Source organism: Amaranthus tricolor, chromosome 5, assembly GCF_026212465.1.
Source record: "Amaranthus tricolor cultivar Red isolate AtriRed21 chromosome 5, ASM2621246v1, whole genome shotgun sequence".
NCBI lineage: Eukaryota > Viridiplantae > Streptophyta > Magnoliopsida > Caryophyllales > Amaranthaceae > Amaranthus > Amaranthus tricolor.
Window position 1 is genome coordinate 12,102,780 of NC_080051.1, and position 22,281 is coordinate 12,125,060.

The 22,281-nt window shown below is 27.8% G+C and overlaps 1 protein-coding gene, 1 long non-coding RNA gene and 1 pseudogene across 2 annotated transcripts; 1 reads left to right on the top strand and 2 right to left on the bottom strand.

The window, feature by feature from the left end:
- Positions 1-2,153: 2,153 nt before the first annotated feature.
- LOC130813431 (uncharacterized) lies at positions 2,154-8,532 on the bottom strand (annotated as a pseudogene).
- A 100-nt stretch (positions 8,533-8,632) lies between these two features.
- LOC130814227 (uncharacterized) lies at positions 8,633-15,802 on the top strand. The gene is made up of 3 exons (XR_009042336.1): positions 8,633-10,147; positions 13,932-14,168; positions 15,409-15,802. It is a non-coding gene; the product is annotated as an uncharacterized LOC130814227 (long non-coding RNA).
- A 5-nt stretch (positions 15,803-15,807) lies between these two features.
- Positions 15,808-17,176, bottom strand: LOC130813432 (uncharacterized). The gene is made up of 6 exons (XM_057679265.1): positions 17,033-17,176; positions 16,675-16,939; positions 16,511-16,592; positions 16,295-16,422; positions 16,120-16,204; positions 15,808-15,814 (listed from the first exon to the last, which is right to left on the bottom strand). The coding sequence occupies exons 1-6, from the start codon at positions 17,174-17,176 to the stop codon at positions 15,808-15,810; spliced, it is 711 nt and encodes a 236-aa protein (XP_057535248.1).
- Positions 17,177-22,281: the final 5,105 nt, after the last annotated feature.

Here is a 22,281-nt window from a genome sequence, read left to right on the forward strand (position 1 = left end):
TATTTTTGGAAACTATTTAAAAACATATATTTTATATTGTGTTTTTATACTATATGGAGTAAACTGTGTTGCTATGATTGCTTGGTAAATTATATTGTAACGGGTTAATTTACTAAGTTATGTAGAGTTGTTTTAATCTCTTACATGCTCTATAATATTGATTTTACTCTAATTTTATTTTAAGTTTGTTTAAAAGTTTGTCATCATCAAAAAGGGTGAATTTGTTGGACCTCTTGAGTTTTGATGATGACTACACTTAAGCAAATATGTGTTTAGAGATTGTGTGCAGGTCGATATCCGATTAATTGTGATCGTTGATAGTACCTATGGCTTAGTTCATGGGAATGCACGTGTCAAAAGGATTCAAGGGATGTTAGAAGAAGTATATCGCTTGGGATGTAAAATGGAGACAGCAGGTCTACTGTTCCTAAGTTGGATGTTCTAGCAAAACTGGATTCTGGAAACAGCGCACTGTTCCTGAACTGGAGTCAGCCTACGTTAACTGGAAATTCTGGTTATTTATTTATAATTATTATTTTTAGTTAATGTATTAAATAAAGTTAATTTGTTGCATTTATTAATTATTATAATTAATTGGCAAAAAGTTTTCTTAAAATTACTTTACGTATGAGCCTCTAAATAAAGATCCTTTATTTTAGGATCTATTTTTAGTAAATATTGGATTTACTAAAAATAGAATTAGTTGTTGTTGAATGGGTCTTAGCTATCATTCTTAACCGTCTTTATACCTACAAGTTAGCAAGTAACCATTCGTAATAAGCATAACCGTTTCTATTTATAGCAAACACGTTCCAGCAATTAGTACTGGAACAGGAACAGCTGTTGAAGAAACTGCTGCTTAAGGGAACAGCGGTTATTATTAGGGAACAGCGGTTATTGCTAAATAACCGTGGGTTTGAATTGGTCAACTTTAAATGCCTATTTTTAAGATTAACCGTAGGAAGACTTGGTTATTAAAATCCACATTACTCCCATGATCTTTTGATAATGGGATAATGGATTGGAATATTCCTTATTCTTAGGGATTTTAGCTCTATAAATAGTGGGCTCGGTTATTATTCAAAACTCGCCTTAGTATGAGCCATTAAATCATACGTAATTATGGGTGAATTTTTACAAGAAAATTTTGTTTTAAAATTGCCAATTAATTTTATAATATTTTCTTGTGCAACTTATTGATTTTATTTTTAGAGAATTTTTATCCTTTTGTAAGGGTTTTTGAGAGAATATGTAATTAGACTCGGGTGAGTCTAAGGGGGGAATTAGATAACTTTTAGTGAAGCTAGAGAAGTGATTAGCTTTGAGTAAAGCTAAGGAGAAAGCTTTTAGTGAAGCTAGTGGTGAGAATTAGCTTTTAGTGAAGCTAAGTTTGTTGCTTTGAGTGAAGCAATTTGAGAGAGAAGAGTTGGCCTAGTTGATGCGCTTCGAGTGAAGTAAGATGTTTAATGTAATTGTAATGAGTTGGCTTAAACATAGTGGAGAATTTAGAAATCCCGTGGGGTCGTGGTTTTTCCTTCTATTTAGGCCTAGAAGGTTTCCACGTAAAAATCGTTTGTCTCTTTTAATTATTTCGCTCTAAGTTTAAGCTTTATTTATTTTTATTCAATTCCACAAAAACAGGGCAAAAACGCTTAAACTAGTAACAACAACAATTCACCCCCCCTCTTGTTGCTGTTTCCGTTCCTAATTGAGTCTACATATATATATATATATATATATATATATATATATATATATATATATATATATATATATATATATATATATATATATATATATATATTATTGAATATTTAAAATTTTTGTTCAATAAAATTAGGAAAATAATAAATGGTAATACAAAATTTATTATTAATAACTTAAGTTCGTTACAATAATTAAATAATTACAACTAATCAAAATTTTTATCATAAAAATGACTTCATAACTTCAATATAGATCACCTTGTGACTAACTTGTATGAAACACCCTGCAATATATATATATATATATATATATATATATATATATATATATATATATATATATATATATATATATATATATATATATATATATATTGATTAGTTATATTAATAATAAAACTATCAAAAGGAAATTACTTAAAGAATATGAACGCGTAATTTTTTACCTCATAAGTTTTGAAATACTTCTTTATATACCACATTGTCAGTAGACGACGACGACGTAGTTGTTTGATTATCTTTGTCAACAATAAGAATTTTAAGTCCTTTCTTACTTCTCACTCTTGATACGGCAACATAAAGTTGTCCATGACTGAATACAGGTTTAGGCAAAAACAATCCAACATGACTCAATGATTGTCCTTGACTTTTATTAATAGTCATCGCAAAACAAAGCATCAAAGGAAATTGTCTTCTTTGAAGTCTAATTGGGAGCTGTGTGGTATCTGTTGGAGTCAATGTTATTCTTGGTATGAAAACCTTTTCTCCTTTATTGCATCCCGTAAGAATAGTTGCCTCGACAATGTGATCTCCAAGCTGGTTGACTACCAATCGTGTGCCATTACACAATCCAGCTGATTGATCAATGTTTCTAAGCATCATAACAGGAGCACCAACCTTCAATTTCAGCTCATGATTTGGAAGGCCAGAGCACTTAATACTGTTTAAGTACTCTACAGAAAAAGCATCGACATTAGACTCAAAACATCCATCTGCTTTACTTATAGAATCAGAACTTAAGTAAACCTTTTCGTCCCCAGGTAATAAAGAAAGAACATATTCATTCACTTTCCCAACAATATCATTTGTAGGACAAAGTATGGCCCTTTCTTGAAAAAAGTTTATGTTACTTAAGTTCTCCTGTATGGATGGATATGTACTTTCAACTATGGCACCAATAGGATCTACAACATCCTTAATGAGAAATTGATCAGGAATATCAATAATGGCTTCTCAATCATTAGGTTCTCCTAGTATGCCATCACCAATCTTTAAAATCCAATCAGCGAAATCCTTTAAATCATTATCATCAACAGACTGAGTTTGCAACCTCATATTCTTTGTAAGCCTTAAAACCTTACACGAATGCCAAATGTAAGAAGAGTTTAATGATGCAAAAACTATATCTTGTCGTGTTCCTTTTGGAATAACTGGTAATACCTGTCTAAAATCACCTCCAAAAACAACTACCTTACCAGCATATGGAGAGTCCGAAGCAATACCATTTGAATCTCGTAAAGCGTCTCGCATACTCCTGTCCAAAGCTTCAAAACAATATTTGTTCGTCATAGGGGCTTCGTCCCAAATGATGAGCTTAGTCTTATTCAGCAAAGAGGTTAAATCGCTACTCGGAGTAATACCTCTACACATAGAATCAGGAGTGGCAATCAAAGGAATTCCAAATCTTGAATGTGTAGTTCTTCCTCCTGACAGTAATAGAAAAGCAATACCACTTGAAGCAACAGGAAGGACAATATCCCCTTTTGATCGAATAGTTGCACACAAAGTTCTCCACATAAATGTTTTACCGGTTCCGCCATGCCCATAAAGGAAAAAAACACCACCTTTATTATCATTCATAGCCTGCATAATATCATCATATATGATCCGTTGTTCAGCAGTCAAACATTGAAATAACTGCTCATGCTCTATGCGTAGTGCTTTTCTATCATAACTTAACTCATCAGCTATGAGTCTATTAAAACTATCCTGAATTATTAATTCATCTGGAAGTAGCTCATTGCTATAATTGCGTAGTGAACAACCATTATTCTGCAGAATCTTCTCAATATCAACTAATGCATAGCATTTCAATTGTTCATCACTAAGCTTCAAATCTGTAATTATCAATTAGAACTTATTTATTTAATGGTTAAACATGATTAATAAAGCTATTTGTTAATTAAATTAAATAATTAAAAAAAATTACCGGGAAATCGAAGTATCATGCGTTGCCTATATAGTACATCTTCTGAAAGCACATGCCATGTATTGTTCCATACAAATTCAGGTCTGGATATACTATTAGACATAAGCAAAATGGCAAATAATTTTCTTAAGTAGTGTGCAGATCCCCAAAAACTTGCCTCTAATATACCATCAATATATTCTTTATCATCATCTAACAAACCCATTGCATAGCAAGCATCTTTAAATGTAGGGTAGAGAACACCATTTATGGTACGAATATCTTCAAAACTTGTTGGGCCCTTAACATAGTTCAGAAGAGTGCGTAAGTAATATCGTTCACCACATCCTGGAGATACATGATAAAGTCTACCGATAGAAAAACCTCTCTTACGAATGGTCCACTCACGCTCTTTTCTCTTCCAAACAAATTTTCCCGGAAATTCAAAATACCGAAGTTCTCTAGCTTCTTCAAATCTAGAATTACATTCCATCCAAGCCAAAAACATTGACTTATCAACCAAAGGTTTATTCAAGACATTTTCAATTGTTTCATTTTCATTGAACACAACAGTTCGTTCTCCTGGTAGGTGAAAAATTCAGTCTCTCAACAAAAGGAAGCCTATAGTGAATCTTGAAGGCAAAAATTCTCCAAATAGCCTCACAAGCCGAAACATAACGACAATCATAATATTCTTTGATCTCGTCGATAGTATTAAAATCGGCATTCTCATTTCGTTTACTAACTAATCCTGCTGTTACTCTATCATTACCCTTATTAATGTACTTGAATAAATATTTGATTGCTCGAGACTGATTGCACCACTCTACATTTATGTGTGCTTGATATTTCAAAAGTAACGTAGGGTTATAAGGAACAACAAAACGATTATCAATCGACACATTGTTTTTGTCCACAGTAGCCCCCGTATCCCTTCTTCTGTACACAGGATATCCTTCATTACTTAGTACTGTAGTATTGTTGAATTGTTTTTGATATCTTTTACTACAGCTTCTATCTCTCATACACGGTGAATTTAAATTTAAGGTACCACATGGACCATGTATCATAAAATCTTTTACATTCTCGTACAAAATGGGAAAAAGATTTTTATCTGGAATCTCTGCAGATATTATGTTGTCTACATCTTCTATTCTTGGAATTTTATTGTCTCGACGTAGAAATAATACAATGTGTGCATGTGGTAGTCCTCTTTTTTGAAATTCAACACTATAGACAACTACAAATAAATTAAAATTAGAAGCATGTTAAATAAATTAAATCTTCTTCAATATTTATCTATAAAATGAACGAAGCAAAGTAAGTACAAACCTGCATTAGCTTTGCCAAACAAACTTCCTTTTGTAATATCTTTCAACAACTGGTCCAATTTAAGCTTGAATACTCGACAAAGTATATCTGGTCTATCTTCAGGACGCAAATTCCTCTTCTTAACGAATCTAGATATTTCAGGCCATTTGGAATTACACGTGAATGTAATGAACAAGTCCGGATATCCATATGTCTTGCAAATTCCCATAGCATCATGATATAGTTCAGTCATAAAACGATCACCTCCATGGAATGTAGATGGCAACACAACACGACGACCAGTATTAGATAAATCTGGAATACCATTAGAATTTGAATCAAGCAGGCTATTATAATTTTCAGCCCTTAATAGCATTTGATTTTTACGGACAAAAAATAGCCTTTCTAATTCAATCATTGTCCACCCATCAACGATAAACGGTTGAAATAATTTCCCAGATCGTAAAATAGTATCTGCTTCATTTTCCCTATCCATCAGTCTATAGGCAAACCATTCACGCATGGTTAATTTGATCCTTTGATTAGAATTCGATGAAGAGTAAGACTCCAATCCTCTATGATTTATACCAATTCTATACCCATCTTCTCCATATACAAAAATTAAGGGATATTGTAAAGCTAGATATGAGGGGTGCAACTCACTAATACGCTTCAATAATCCACTTCGATTCTCAATAATTATGTCCCTCTCTTCACACGAACTACCAATATTTCCTACAATAAGGGCAGCTACTTCAGATGCAGATGGCATATTATATGTCCTACCATCTGTAGCTCTTTTCCCAATCAACTTTAATTGAATGTTAACCTCATTAATCAAGTCAATTCTGTCTCTTGCCATTCTGTATACCTTAGCATACGGGTTAAATTCATCAATCATTTGTTTTAATTTTTCCAACAAAACATCATCAAATTCCTTCGTAGTTTCAGAACTGAAATGAATGGTCAAAAATACATTAATATATGTTACTTAAACATAAATTATAATAATAAAAAAATAATTTATTGTAAATTACCTAAAAGCACGTTTTCTGTTTTCAATCTCATTTTCAGTATCTACGATGTATAATTGTTGAAACTTTGTTGTATTTCCTTCTGTTGGCAACAAACTACCAATTCTATGGTAATTTTGACCTCCTAGTCTAAAACAATATGGCCCTCGACCTTTGTTAACAGTATTATCTACTCGACCTCCCATTGATGTAAATGCAAACATCATGTTAAACGCACGTATATTTTCAACAAAATATATACTCCTAGAATCTTTCCTGCTCAATAAATACTCCAAAAATCTCGGTGGATTTTTAAGAGTAGGAAATTGAACTTTGCCTTTCATACAGCATAATGAAAACTTTGCATTTTTCAATGATCCATCCTTCCGCGCTCTTTCGTTTGCCCACATAAAGGCCAAACAATACTCACATTTTAAGTCAGGATCTCCAACATCAAAATACACTGTAAAAAGAATATTACACATTAAATATTAATAAATTACTAAAAGCTAATTTTTATTTTATATATATATATATATATATATTATCTTCACCATCTGTTCTTGTAAATTTTTCATCATCTAAACAATAAATAAAAATTAATTTTATTAGTATGATGTACAAAGTAATGTATAAGTTCACTGCATATTTTTTTCTTAACTCAAAAATTTATATGACATCAACTCTATTTAATAATGGGATATTATAGAACCTTATACATAACACTTACCTATATCACTATTATTTTCTAAATGAGAATCATTTAAGTCAAGAACGTTGGTTGTATGTCTTTTGATGAAATTTCTACCAATAGTATACTTTCCAGCCCGAGTAAGTTTGTTTGAGGATACTTAAGGATAAGTGGGTAAAGAATGCGCCGTTGATTTTTGTAATTGCGATAAATCAACTACTATAAATCAAAGAATAAAAAAATATTATTAATAAAAGTCATAAGTCTATTAATAAAATGTACAATAATTAGTTTTTTCATCATACTTACAATCCATATTAAAACTGGTAATATTTTTGAGTCATGTGAGAATTACCTGAAAATAAACCTTCATTGTCTGGGTTATAGGCTTGGTGCGCAGTATGACGACGTTTTGAACATGGATGAGAAAAATCGACTGTACAAATGTGATAAAATATTAGATATAAAATATAATTCCTAAACATTAAAAATTATATTTTATATTTAATTTATAAGCTAAATTGTAATCTTTTTTATTCATTATTGTTATCCCATTTGATTTTTGAACAATATTTATCAATCACTCTTACACCATCCTTAACAATGATCCAATTATAAAGATTATGAATTTATTTATTTATTTCCCCTCTCCTAAAGATCATCTTTTAATTTAGCTATTTTTATTAAAAGTATTTTTTTTTAACATGTAATCATTTATAATCAAGTATAATTAATGATATTTAAGATTAAGATAATTAATTGAAAAATATATCAAAATCATATAAGACAGTAATAATGGATAAGAGAAAATAGCAAAGTGTGATATTATTTGATTCGTCTAGATTTAATTTTTATTAATACAATTTTTTACAATATTAAAATATCTCCAATTATAAATATTAGTAATTTAAACAATATATTAATTTGTGTATAAAATAAATGAAAAAACAATAACAGAAAAGAGTGGGTAAAACAAAAGTAAAAACCATTCATATAATATGGCATTAGAAAACAATGGGCCAAAACCATGTTGCAATACCATTTTATTCTTTCAAGTCATGATGATTTTGTGTTGGGAAACGGTATTAGAGTAAAAGTATAGGCTTGGTGCTGCAGCATGACTACGTTTTTAACGTGGATGAGAAAAATCGACTGTACAAATGTGATAAAATATTTGATATAAAATATAATTCCTAAACATTAAAAATTATACTCCCTCCTATTCATCTTAAGAGTCTCATTTGACTTTTCACGGATTTTAAGGAGAGTCAAAAGTGAGACCTTAAGGGTTGGAAAGAGAGTGGTATTATGGGTTTTTAATGTAAGGGAGAAAAATTAGTATACGTAATAGAGGGTATAAATGAAAATAAGATAAAGCTACTAAGGACATAAAAGTCAAAAACCCATACTAAAAATAGCAAAGTATGATATTATTTGAGTTTTCTAGATTTAATTTTTATTAATACAATTTTTTACAATATTAAATTATCTCCAATTATAAATATTAGTAATTCAAACAATATATTGATTTGTGTATAAAATAAATGAAAAAACAATAAGGGTAAAACAAAAGTAAAAACCAGCATTGGAAAACAATGGGCCAAAACCATGTTCCAATACCATTTTGGTTTTTCAAGTCACGATGATTTTGTGTTGTGAAATGGTATTGGAGTAAATGCATATGACTTATAAGTATTGCATTTGTCCGTTTAATAGTAATGCATTTGCACAACTATTTACTCATCTCTTTCATTTGCCATTTCTAAACTCCATTTTTTTTTCTCTTTCTAACCATTCAAAAATTCTCTCTTAGTATCTAAGACTTTTATGTAGTTTTACTGGTTTTTTCAAGTCAGATTGAAAAAATTATATAAGTTTATCTTTCAATTTTAATAATATCACCGGTATTTTTCTTCTCTAAAAATGTCTTAATTGATTTGTCTAGATAAATCTTATAAAAAACTAAGTCGATTTATTAATTTTTATGTAGAAAATTATTTTTTGTAGTAGATTTTTGATAAATTAGTTTAACATGTGATAATATGAGTCAATCCTTTATATTTTATAACATTCAATCTAGTTAATTTTAAACGATTTAGAAAATACTAAACGATTTTATCCTTTGATTTTTATAGAATTTTTTTTTGTTTTGTTTGAAAATTTTTATTTGATTTCTGTAGATTTTTCATATGAAAAAATAGATCGATTTATCATTTCTTTAAGTTGAAAAAAAAATTTTTAGTGATTATTTTTTTTTCTAAAATTGGTTTGTTTATGATACGATGAATCGACTTTTCAATATTTAAAAGGGTTTTCATATAATATTAGGAGAAATTTCACAATTGGTTTCTGGTTTATCTACTCCTCTAAATAAAATCAGGTATCCCTCTTTCATATATATGATAATACTTACAATTTTTTTTATAGATGTTTATACTTTTTTAACATGTAGTTAACTGGATTATAATTTGACCTACAGTTTTGTCCATGTTTGATTTTGAATGAGTTAACAAAATTGTTAAAATAATTTCTAGATTATCATTCAACTAATCAGCTAATTTTTTGGGTTAATGTTTTTAAAAATTATATGACCTTTAAAAGGTAGAACATAATTTGGTTCATAAATTAATACTATATGTGTACAGTAATTATGCATGTTTTATTTTGAGTAATTTAACATAGTTATTAAGCAAATTTCCAGATCGATCTATTATTTAAACTGAGTGATATTTTTTTGGTTAACTCTAATAAATAATAAATAATATGACGCTTGGAAAAAGTAAATCTGTTTGTTCATATCAATATGTAATAATCTTCTAACTATTTTCCGATTATAAATTATAATTTTGTTGTACTTTAAGTGTGTATATACATGAAAAAAATAAACTACTCGGTATTTATTAAAAAATGTCTTCAATTTTCCTTTAAAAATAACTTTAATAAAATTGTTTTATACAATTATTACTTGAAAAAAAAAACAATATGAAAAACATATCTATTATTATACATTATGTTCTTTGGTCTAGATGTTTAAAAAGACTGTTTGATGTAAATTAACATGTTAAACAATTACCTTTATTGTTTAATGATGAATGCATTTTATTTATACATTTGATAATAGAACTAACTGTTGATCTGTTCAATTTTTATACATGAAAAATTAATTCATGCTGTTAACAATGTGGGGGCGTTTGTTAAAGATATGTACACAAAGCTTGGAATCACTTGGTTCTTACAGGTATTTTCTTTAAACATTTAGAAATAATGTTGCATTAGAAATTTATCAACATTTCTTATAACTTATATCAAATAAAATATTGTCTTATAAATTACAAATGTGAAGCAAAAATTAAATAATAATGAATTTTGTTAATGTTAAAGAATATATACCATTTGTTATGTCTGACAATGGACTCATTTGAGTTTTTAAACTTTGCACTGTTTGAGTATCTGACGACGACTTTGAAGACTCAATAGAAATTCCTGCGTTCATCAAGTAAAATATATTTAATATAATTTTATTTTTTATATAATAATTATAAAGCAATTACAATTGTTTAAAAGTTACCTTTACTCAATTGTGTGTAATTCTCGTGTTTCTTTCGATTTTCAATTATTCTTTTTCTATTCATTCTTGCAATTTTTGAAAGTCTATAATTCTCCATGCTTAGAATTCCCAACTTCATGTAGAGAAAAATGTACAAATCAACTATTATTTAGCTCCATTTATCATTTATATTTTAAAAAACCAGACAATTAATAAAACCATAACTTATTATTGTAAATTGTTTGTTGAATGATGTTAAGAGCATCCAAGTTAAATATAGAAACTACTAATATGAATGTTTTCCTCAAAAGTGCATTTATACTAAAATTAACATATAGAATCATATTTTATTATATGTATCATTTTTAATATACTTACCAAATTGATCTTGTTTATACTGTAATTTTTTATGATCTTGCATATGATCTTTGTTTCCGTATTATTGCGATTGCATGATATTTTTGAGTGTAATATATTTGATGATCATGTTGATTGGTATCTTTATGATATATTTGTTTCTTTTCTAAATAATAGGGTGATATTTTTGTAAAAGTTATATTAATCTTTAGAATAATTAATTTATTGTATAAATTAAATCATTATTTTTTTACTGAATTTATTTAACATTTATATTGAACTTCAAGTGTAGGTCTTCATTTCTTAGAGTCATGTCGTCATCGTAAGAATTTATTTATTTTAATCATGCTGTATCAGTATTAACTTATCGCAAGAATTTATTTATTTTACTTATATTGTATCAGTATTAACCTTTTAACAAATCAAACTTTTTATCTTTCAAGTGAATAGCACATTAATTCTATGAACCATATTTAATTTACTACTTATAAAGTTTTTAAAATTGTTATATACACATTTAATATATATAAAATATGAAAAATTAGATCCTTTAGTATACAATTTTGATTTATCGATTAATTTATTTAACTTTTTCATGTAAGCTAAATTATTTCATAGTATTTCAATCGTTGAGTGTGTTTACTAATTATATTAACATGATTTTGGATTAGAGCCATTTAATCATCGCAGCTCATGCGTTTTGTTTTATTAATATTATGTTTATACAATATATTGTTGGATTTTAAATGATAACAATTATTTACAAAGTTTTGGTTTAAAAGGATGAAAATCATAAACATTAATTGATATTATTGCTATAAATTATTTAGTGGTGTTATATATTGTAAACATCCTTATATGAAAATTTGAAAATGTTTGATTTGTCAAGGATTAGTAAATAAATAGAAATTAATTGCTATAAATCATTGAAAAGTTAATAGATAAGTAAACAGATTATAGTTTTGAACATAAATGATTCCAAAAACAATAACAATGACTTAACATGAATCAATTATTCTAAAAACACAATCCACCTAATGCATCAACTAATAAAAATAAACTAAAAAACATTGTCTATTAGAAGTAATAGATCTAATTTATTATAGGGTCCTTCTCCTTCTTCACAACAATATGTTTTTCGCTGGTAGAACACTCAAGATCACTTATGTCATATATGTTGTCCAAACCTTTTTTAGTATTGATTTGATCCTCAACTGTCTTCTTATTTGTGGAATATTCAGAGTCACTAATGTCAATGACCTTCTCCAATCCTCCTTTAATTGGTGTTTGAAAGTTGCTATTTTCTGTTGTTGAGTCACAATTCTGCATTTTAAATAATTATGTTCAATAATGTTTACATATACTTTTATGAACATATCATATTATACAAACTTAAAAAAATATTACTTGCATAATATCTTGATTCATAGAAGTGGAATGTTCTTTTGATTCAACAGAACTATCATCTTCCTTCTAATTGAAAAATTAACATTTAGTCATTTGGTAGTTTAATTTATATATTTATATATGTAAAATGAATAAACTTGTATCATGAGAAAAAAGCTAATACCTTTTTGGAGTACAAACATTGGTAGAATTTTAAAATTAACTCTTCATCATCGGTGAGCTTACTTACTGAATATGACTTGCTTTTCTTTTCTATGTTAAAGTATTTGTTAACTTTAAACACAAACAAATACTTTTTATGGATGAGTTTTTCCAACTCCTCTGGAAACGTCTCAGTATCTCCATTCTATAAAAATAATATGAAAATAATGGGACAAAAGTTATATATTTTTTTATTTTTTTCAGAAAATGTAATAGTTCAATGCTAATAATAATTACCTTAACCTGCTTATCAATTAACTCTTTAGCAGTAACTTGTATTTCTTTCTTCACTTGTGAATCAAAAAGAACAAAAGTGGATTGCCCAACACCATTCGAAACACGCACAAAAATCTTGTACCTTTAATTCACATTGATGGAATTTAGATTAGTTGAGTGTATTGTTGAAATTTTACTTGTTTTACTTGTTAATCAATAGAAGTCAAAAGCCAAAAATTTTATGCAAATTATTTACCTTGGCCAAACAATTAGAATAGGTACTTTGCATGTAAGACAACTCATGGAACCATCTGACTCTTTTTGAACAGCATCAAAGCATTTGTAACATGATGAATAAGACCATTCGTGCTCACAATCAATAGATGTGATTGTGCCATATGTGACATAGTAACCTTCCTGTTGTAACAGGCTCAAATTTCTTAATCTTAATCTTCCGATTAATTATTCCAAAATTTTGTTTCGAATTCCTAATCCTTTGGTTATCTAATTCAAATTACCTTTAATTCCTAAACCTTATTCCGATTTTGTAATTTCTTCCAAATATTAAACTTAAAAATATATATATATATATTCTTAAATTTCTTTAGAAGCACTAAAATATTATTTTATTATTTTATACTACGAAAAGTAAAATTTTAATATTATATTTACGGTTTTATTAAAACGTTACGTTTCAATTTCGTTTCCTTAAACTAACTTTACTACTTATCATTTTAACCTTACAACTTTGATTTAATTATTTTATACCTAAAAATTAACTATATTTGTCTTATTAACTTTAAGGATAGTTTTAACTAAAATTTTCTAAGTAAACTATCATATTTTCATAATCAAACCTTAATCATACTTTCCCATTAATCTAAAACATTTAACTAGCATAAACTAGAGCAAAAATTTGATGAATCAAAATCCTTTCTACATCAATCCATAATGTTCATCACTTACACAAGCTATCACCATTTCCTTACACAAGTTAACCTTCTTCTACACTCCAAACTCTTACACATCCACTTACACACTCCAACTCTTACACATCCACTTACACACTCCAACTCTTACACATTCACTTACACACTATAAATCACTTACACAAGTTAACCTTCTTTTTCATACAATCTTATGAACTAAAAAGTTGCCCAAAACTCATTATAAATACCCCTTCTTAGCCATGAGATCACTTGCACCCTTATCATCAAATATTTCTACCATTTTTTTCTTATATCTTCACTTCATTAACATCTTACTAACTTTATACCCTTTTTATTTTTTGAAGAATCAAATGAAGATGGAGCTTGATCTTATCACTTCTTAAGCCAATAATCATCAACTTTTAAAAAGTCAAGTATTATCTTTTGGAGCTTGGATATCATTTTCTTTTGGGTAATTGAAGATCTACTTCTTTGAAGCTTGGAACCTTGAAGACTTTCTCTTTTGGAGCTTATTTCCTTAAGTTCTTATTAACCTATTATTATTCTCTTACTTGGTTTAGCACCACCTTCGGAGGAAAATGGTACATATTTTCTTAACTCTCTCGTTATGTGATATTTATTTATGATTACTTGATAATATAAAAGCATGATCAACATGATTTTATTTTAGTCATTTAAACTTTACATGGTAATATTAAAGTCATATCCAGTTTAGTGATATTTTCGTCAAAACAATAATACTTTTGGGACACTCGAAAAAAAAATTCATATATATGAAAATTTTTGATTAATATGATAATATAGATATATATGAATTTTACTAGTTAAATAAACTTATGTCTTTAAAATGATTTCATATCATCTTGGTGTTTTGATAAATTTTTAATCGGTTTATTGGTGAAATAGTCAAACAAATTTGTTAAAATGCTTAGCATTGTTTTTATCGAAAACTCATTTCATTTAGATTTTGGACCTTTAATAACTTTTCGGATTATATTTTTTTTAGTTATGATAGATCTGTTTTACTATTTTACTGATTATTTAATAAAATACGTTATTAATATTACTCTTGACTTTTATGATTATTTATGACATAATAATGACTTAGTTTAGCCTCAGGAATCTTAGTATAGCTACGAAAATTTGTTATTTAATTAATATTAATTTATTAGATACTAGTAATTTGTTTCTATTAAAAGGATAGAATTGTCAAAATTTTGACTAGTGGAAGTTTGACTTATAAGAATGTAAACTAATTCGGTTTAGAGTCTTGTTTGATATTGCATGATATTGATTGTATGACTCTGATAGTAAGGTAACGTCGAACCATGGACCGGCATGTAAAATCCCGGCGTCCGTGTTAGCCGGCACGTAAAATGCGATGTCAGACAGGGGGTCCGAGAAAAACCCATCTCGTGAAGTCTCGAGCATAACAGTATTGAGAGGAGTGACGACTCCCACCACAGTTAGGGTTTAGGACTACGGTCCTCACCTAACCAGACCCTTACATATATCAGTTGTCATTATTGTTGTGATCTTGTGATGTGCTATGATGGTAATGTTATGAGGCTTAATTGAATTTGATTAAATAAGCATTAAGGTAACCAAGTATTTAGTAGCAGTAATGAACTTCTGCAAGTATTGAGAATGTAACTTAATGGCTTAGTAAAGGTCAATAATGAGTAATAACCTTCTATATTGTGCTTGATGATTATTTTTTAAGCATGATTTAACTATCGCATCATAAGCTTGTTGAGAAAATTGTACTCGGCTTTATCGCTGACCGATTTAATCGGCTGTAATCCGTATTATGGATGACAGTATTTTGCAGGAAAATTTAGCTCAGGTTTCGATCCAGGCCTCAACTTAAATTATTCTATCGAGAACTTAGCTTCAATGATTTTACTTGATGACTATATTGTACTTATGTTTTTTTTTTTGTCGTATTTAATTAAACCTTATTTTATATTTTCTCAGTTTAAGATTTTTATTTTTTTTACTTATGTTTTGAACGATTTTTTGTTCAAATGGTTTTTAGGAGTTCGGTGTTTTACACTTCCGCATTATTTATCTTAAGTATAATTATTAATGTTATTTATGTATCGAGAGTGCCGCTCCTGCTACACCTGTAGTTTACAATTTGCATACAATTCAGTGGTTTAGTTTTGTATTTAAGATTCTTATAAATTAAAGTTGTAAATATAACCTTTTGCAGCAGCACTATATCCTTCAATTGCACAGCCTCATGATTATGAAGAAATATTAATTCTGATGATTTTAAACTGTGATTAGACTCATCAAGCAATGACCGTTGAATTATTGAACCGTCGTTGAGTTTCCTTCTGTTGAATGAAATGAAACAGTAATTGATGGTGGATTTTGTTAGGTATTTTAATTTGGTACATGTTTAATTTGGGGCTTGGTATTAATTTCTAGATTTTTCAGATGCACACATTTACTAAGCCGCCATGCATAACTAAGGTAATGATGTAAGATCTGAGCCAATAAAAAAGTTTTAAATGATATTTATACCTGTTTTTAAATTCATGCACTTCATGAATATCAGGTTCAATGGTGAGTCGCGTTATGAACATTGAATTGGTCAATGATGTCGTACCTAATACATATGGATAAAAAGTTATTAAATAAGATAAGTATTTTCTTAATCATGCAACATTCAAACAGGTTATTTTAAAATGATTATTACCTCTCCATAATTTGACTTTTGCATATTGAATAATAATCACAAAAGATTTATTATTCTCTGGTTTGGATACGTAACTATAAATGTCCTCTGCATATTGTTCCCAAAACCTTCCTGAAATTTGGTTGTTCCTACATCAAACACAAGGTTTAAATAATTATTTAAACTCAATTTTTCTGTAATTTCATTTTAATAAAATATGATATTAAAATGACTTACTCCTCATCAATCAATTCAAGGTTGATTGATAATTTGAAACCATCATTTACATTACTATATGCAGTTACTTCTGCAATTATGTCTGTGTAGAAGAAGTAAAAGGTTAATATTTATGCTATTTAATGTTTTGCAATCAGTTCAATGTATTAGAATTGTTGGTAAACCTGTCAATACTGTCGTGTCATATTTCAAAGCAAATATGTCATTGAAATTGGCAAAATTAAATCGGTCTGCTGGAATTGTTATGTCATTGCAGTTTCTTATGACAGAGTTCTTGAGAAAAATTATCTTGTGATTGTGTTTAGTTGGTTTATAGTCTCCAATATTTTCGGTCACTTTAAACCTTGTGATATAGTAATGTCCCTCCTTGATTTTATCTTGATGAGCAGATAATACATACTTTGAGATAATAGCTTGAATTCTAGTACCCTGTAAATTAACATTTCATCATCAGTTAAATAAATAGTAAACAAAACCAAAACATGTAAGATAGACTATTATGTAAAATTGTATTCGTTAAACCTCTTCATCAATAAGAATTGTATGGATGCCGTTCACTTCACCATTCTGTTCATATGTTTTCCATTGATAAATTGCTTTGATTTTTATTCTCCATGTTCCGGTTTCTCCCACAATATTTCTAATCATGTGGTAGCTTCGAGCCATAAGGATAATTTGTGCTAAAAAACTGAAATGAATGACAAAGGGATAAAATTATTGAAGTGTTTGATAGGTGAATGACAAAGGGCTAAAATTTTTGAAGTGTTTGATAGGTGAATGACAAAAGGTTAAAATTTTTCATGCATTTATAGCATGAAAGCCGAGTTCAATAATCCTAAAATTCAAATATATGTTTCCATGCCTAATGCCATAAAAAGTTTTGTACAGATTACATAGTATTCTAAATTGAGTAAATTATAAAATATATACTGCATCATATTATGTTATTTTTGTATTATTCTCAAAGTTAATTTTGTTCTATTCCCAAATTAAAATCCCTAAAAATAAAATCCTCTCAATTTTCCCCAAATAGAACCCTAAAAATCAAATTTGGACTTCACTGATATTTTATTGGTTCTCTTATGACTTGTCTGATCTGATTTAATATCTAAAATCAGTATAATTAATTTTAAAGTGTGTTCTAAATAAATTGCTTTATTCATGTTTTAGAGAAGTATTCGTTCTGTTTTAATCCTTAAGTGTCTCAATTACAGATTGGTTGTTAATAATTTCTGTATTTTAGGAAATGATATTGTAATTATACAGAATTTATTGACAATATTACAGAAAATTTGTAATTATATATTTTATATTGACAATATTACAGAAAATTACATATTGGTTGTTAATAATTTCTGTATTTTAGGAAATGATATTGTAATTATACAGAGTTTATTGACAATATTACAGAAAATTTGTAATTATATATTTTTCATTGACAATATTACAAAAAATTTGTAATTATATATTTTATACAGATTTCACAATATTCTAAATATGTTTCCAAAGTCAGTGCCATAAAAAGTTTTTATTGTATGCTTTCTCACAATAAAAAACTGATTACATAGCTTTAAACAATTTTGGAAGATAACGTTTCTGTATTTTAGGCATTCATGTGGGCGGGAAACTGTTGAAGGAGAGGCTGACATGTGTCAGTCTGTTTCTTCATTAGTATAATTAATGATTGTAATTATATATTTTATATTGACAATATTACAGAAAATTCTGTATTTTAGGAAATGATACTGTAATTATACAGAATTTATTGACAATATTACAGAAAATTTGTAATTATATATTTTATATTGACAATATTACAGAAAATTACAGATTGGTTGTTAATAATTTCTGTATTTTAGGAAATGATATTGTAATTATACAGAATTTATTGACAATATTACAGAAAATTTGTAATTATATATTTTATATTGACAATATTACAGAAAATTTGTAATTATATATTTTATACAGATTTCACAATATTCTAAATATGTTTCCAAAGTCAATGCCATAAAAAGTTTTTATTGTATGCTTTCTCACAATAAAAAACTGATTGCATAGCTCTAAACAATTTTGGAAGATAACGTTTCTGTATTTTACGCATTCATGTGGGAGGGAAACTGTTGAAGGAGAGGCTGACATGTGTCAGTTTGTTTCTTCATTAGTATAATTAATGATTCTAGTGTAAAATAGTTGCTTACTTAACAATATTTACCTAATTTAAATTTAATTTTTTTTTAAACTTGGAGCTAAAATTAGGTAAAATATTTATGTATTATTATAGAAATTCTGTATAATAACCTAGAATTTAATAAATTTAATTGAATCATACATATAAATAAATATAATAAATAAAAATAATATTTAATTGTTGCTTTAAAAAAGTCATGTATTCGATAAATTTAATTACGATCATACATACTAATAAAAATGCTATAAAATGACAAATTTATTATTATTCTAATTTAGAAGAGCCATGACAAATGGAATAGAATTATTATTCCAATGTATGATAGTTGATTACATAACAATATTACCTAATTTAAAATTTAATTTTTTTAAAAATTGAAGCTAAATTAGGTAAAATATTTATGTAATTTATCATAGCGATCATATCATATAATTTAATAAAAAGACTGTTAAATTCCACATGACATATTAATAGTTATTTGTCATATGTAATAATTCTTACTAAATTATCATCAATTTATTCCTTAACATATGAGTTTGTATATCAGAATTAGATATGTTCTTTATTCTTCTTAGAATATTATATTTTTAAATTTAAAAAGTTACATAAAATTTTCATTAAAAGTTTCTTAGAATATATATTTTTAGTTTTTTATGTTGAAATATTTGCTTATTAATAATGTTTCTTCATTAAAATTTTAATTTCTTAAACATTTCATCAAGAAATAAAATATATATGATAAATAAAAATTATTTTGAGAATGAAAAAGAATCATAATGATAACGATATTGGAAGATTACCCAATTTGCGTTAAAAAATATGAGAACTTTAAATAATACTTATATTAACAGTAATGTTTTTTCATTAAAAGCACTATATATTCTAAAATTTTTCATCTTTTTTATAAGAAATATTATAATTTTATATTGATAACATATAATTACATCTCTATTTAAGATTTATATTTATATATACTTTACACTAACAAATTTGTGCATTGCACGAGTTTCTATATTACTTCTATATAATAACCTAGAATTTGATCGATTTAATTGCATTGAGTCATACATAATAATAATAATAATAATAATAATAATAATAATAATAATAAATAAAAATAATATTTCATTGTTGCTTTAAAAAGTCGTGCATTCGATAAATTTAATTACGAATTTACGATAGTATATATTTGCATTATTTTTTAAAAGTTATATTTTTATGAAATATATTTTATACTAATAAATTCATCCATCACTGTAACATTCAGAAATTTCAAAAATATATTATTATTATTTATTGGAGTTAACTAAATAATGAGATTAAGTAATATTTTTTTATCATGGGATAATAATTAAATATTTTGAGCTTATGTCTATAGGTCTCATTATAATTACCCTATTAAGAGGTTAACCCTAACCCTAATTATTACTAATATAAATATACCCATTTGTTAACCCTAATTTTTCCCTTTTCTTTTCGAAATTGTAACAATTGCTAATCCCATTCCTTTATGCACTACTGCCCCTAATAATTATATCATCCTTGAATTTTAATGATCTACACTTGATTTTATTTTTTGTTCATTTTGTCTTATTATTATCTTGAGTGATGAATCCCTTTTAATAGACATATTTTGATGATTTGAGCAGGTTAAATCTAATATAAATTAAAAGAATCAAGACATAATTATGAGTGTTATAACTAGGCTAAAACTAAGTATTATTACATTAGTCATGTGGGAAGATATATATAGGAGATAATAAGGGTTGTTTGTAGTCAAAGTATTAATAATCTTAAATTTCGAGTATAGGGGGAGATGCAATAGGATAGAATTTAATTGAGTCTAAGTCTTATATGACATAGTGTATATCAACTCAGTTACTTTTAGTAAATGATATTATTGTCTGGTTCAGGAGACGACTTCGTAGAGAAACCCTTTTGTTAATCTTAGTAGCTGTTGGTGACCAGTACTTGACAGCAGAGCTACAGGTGATTGGATGGTGCCTGTCTTTCAAAAGAGACTGACCAGTCTAATTTTCTATTATGTGCAATATAATTAATACTTGAATTTTTGACACGAAAATTACATATTTGATATTATTGATCTATTGTGTGGAGTGATACTTAAAAGACCATGGGCCTATCCTCCTTGATATGATATTGTGAGCAGGAGACATTTGGATCTCTGCTATATTTTGAGGCGAAGTTGCCATTGAGAAATAGGCTAGCTTCACCCGAGAGAAACATAACCCTAGAGCTATGGAGTATCCTCTCAACTAGATACTTAGTGTGCACGAAGGTTTGGGATTTTTATTTTAATATTATGTGTTATTCTCTTCTCCCTGTTTGTGAAAGTATGTTTTAATGAAAAATAAAAAAAAAAATTTTACATAAGGTGTGTCTACTCGCTCAGCCTTCCGTGGTTGACACCTTTTTGTTTTGATTTGAGATTGTTGGTAAATTGCGGAAGTTGACGATTGATAAGTGGGAATATCGCAGAGTGACGTAATATACCATATTACTTATCGTATGAATTTGTAGTAACTTTACTTTAGTATTAAAAAAAACTATTAATAGTTGAAAAATAGTCGAGTTTTGAGACGACGAGGAGAATTGTAGCATTTAAGATTTATTTTGTTGTGGAGTTAGTAGACACCTTTGAGTTTAGTTTTATTTAATTTTATGTTTACATTAGTTTATTTATGAAAGATGAATTTTACATTTATAGTGCATTTTAGAAGTATATTTAGTAGCACTTTAGCCTAATTAGGTGGATATTAGGTGGGGTGTTACAATTACATAAGTTTTTATACTAATAAATTTTAAAAATAAGGGATATTTTATATGGTAAGCACCAACTATGACAAAAAGGCGAGTGATAGCAATTCTTAATATTTTTTTCCACAAAATAGCACTCAACTCTTGGAAAATTAACTACCATAACATTATTAAGGTAAAAAACGTTTAATTTTTGTTAAGTATGAAAATGACCATTTTACCCCTATTTAATTTCATTAAAGCTTAGCACTTTCTTCATCTTGCATTCAAATTCTCCATAATCTTTCTCAGATTTCAAGCTATGGCTTGCTGCCATATTACCTTTTGCTTCTTCTAGAATATCCTTAGCCGCTCAAATGATATACTCCTTCATCTTGGTCCAAGTTGATCCTGTTCGCCATTCTAATCTTCCACAATGACTCTATGAGCAAAAATTTGTGTTCCTTTGTTAGGTTCCACCATTGATTCTTCCTCAACTTTAAGCTCTTACCACAATCCCCTCTTTTATCTGGACTAGGGACCAGCAATGAACGCAAGAGCCCAAATAGTATGAAATGAGAAGACATTAAACACTTTATTTTACCTCAATCGCCTGTGTTGGATTCTCTACATTAAGACATGACTATGACACTTTGATATATGTCATAGCCAAAATCATGAAATTTTGTCATAAATAACCATGTGGGATTCCTGATGTGTATCCTGCCAGACGTGGGCACACAAGTCCAAGAAGTATAGTTCTCTATGATGCAGCAAGCCATAGCTTGAAATCTAAGAAAGATTATGAGTGGTTATCAAAATT

What these genes read in the sequence shown, in the direction of transcription:
- LOC130813432 (XM_057679265.1), bottom strand. Translation starts at nt 17,176, where the DNA reads ATGGCTCGAAGCTACCACATGATTAGAAATATTGTGGGAGAAACCGGA. An exon ending in CAATTCTTATTGATGAAGAG is followed by an intron (nt 16,940 to 17,032) that starts GTTTAACGAATA and finishes GTTAATTTACAG; the next exon opens with GGTACTAGAATTCAAGCTAT. An exon ending in CTTGAATTGATTGATGAGGA is followed by an intron (nt 16,423 to 16,510) that starts GTAAGTCATTTT and finishes TGTTTGATGTAG; the next exon opens with GAACAACCAAATTTCAGGAA.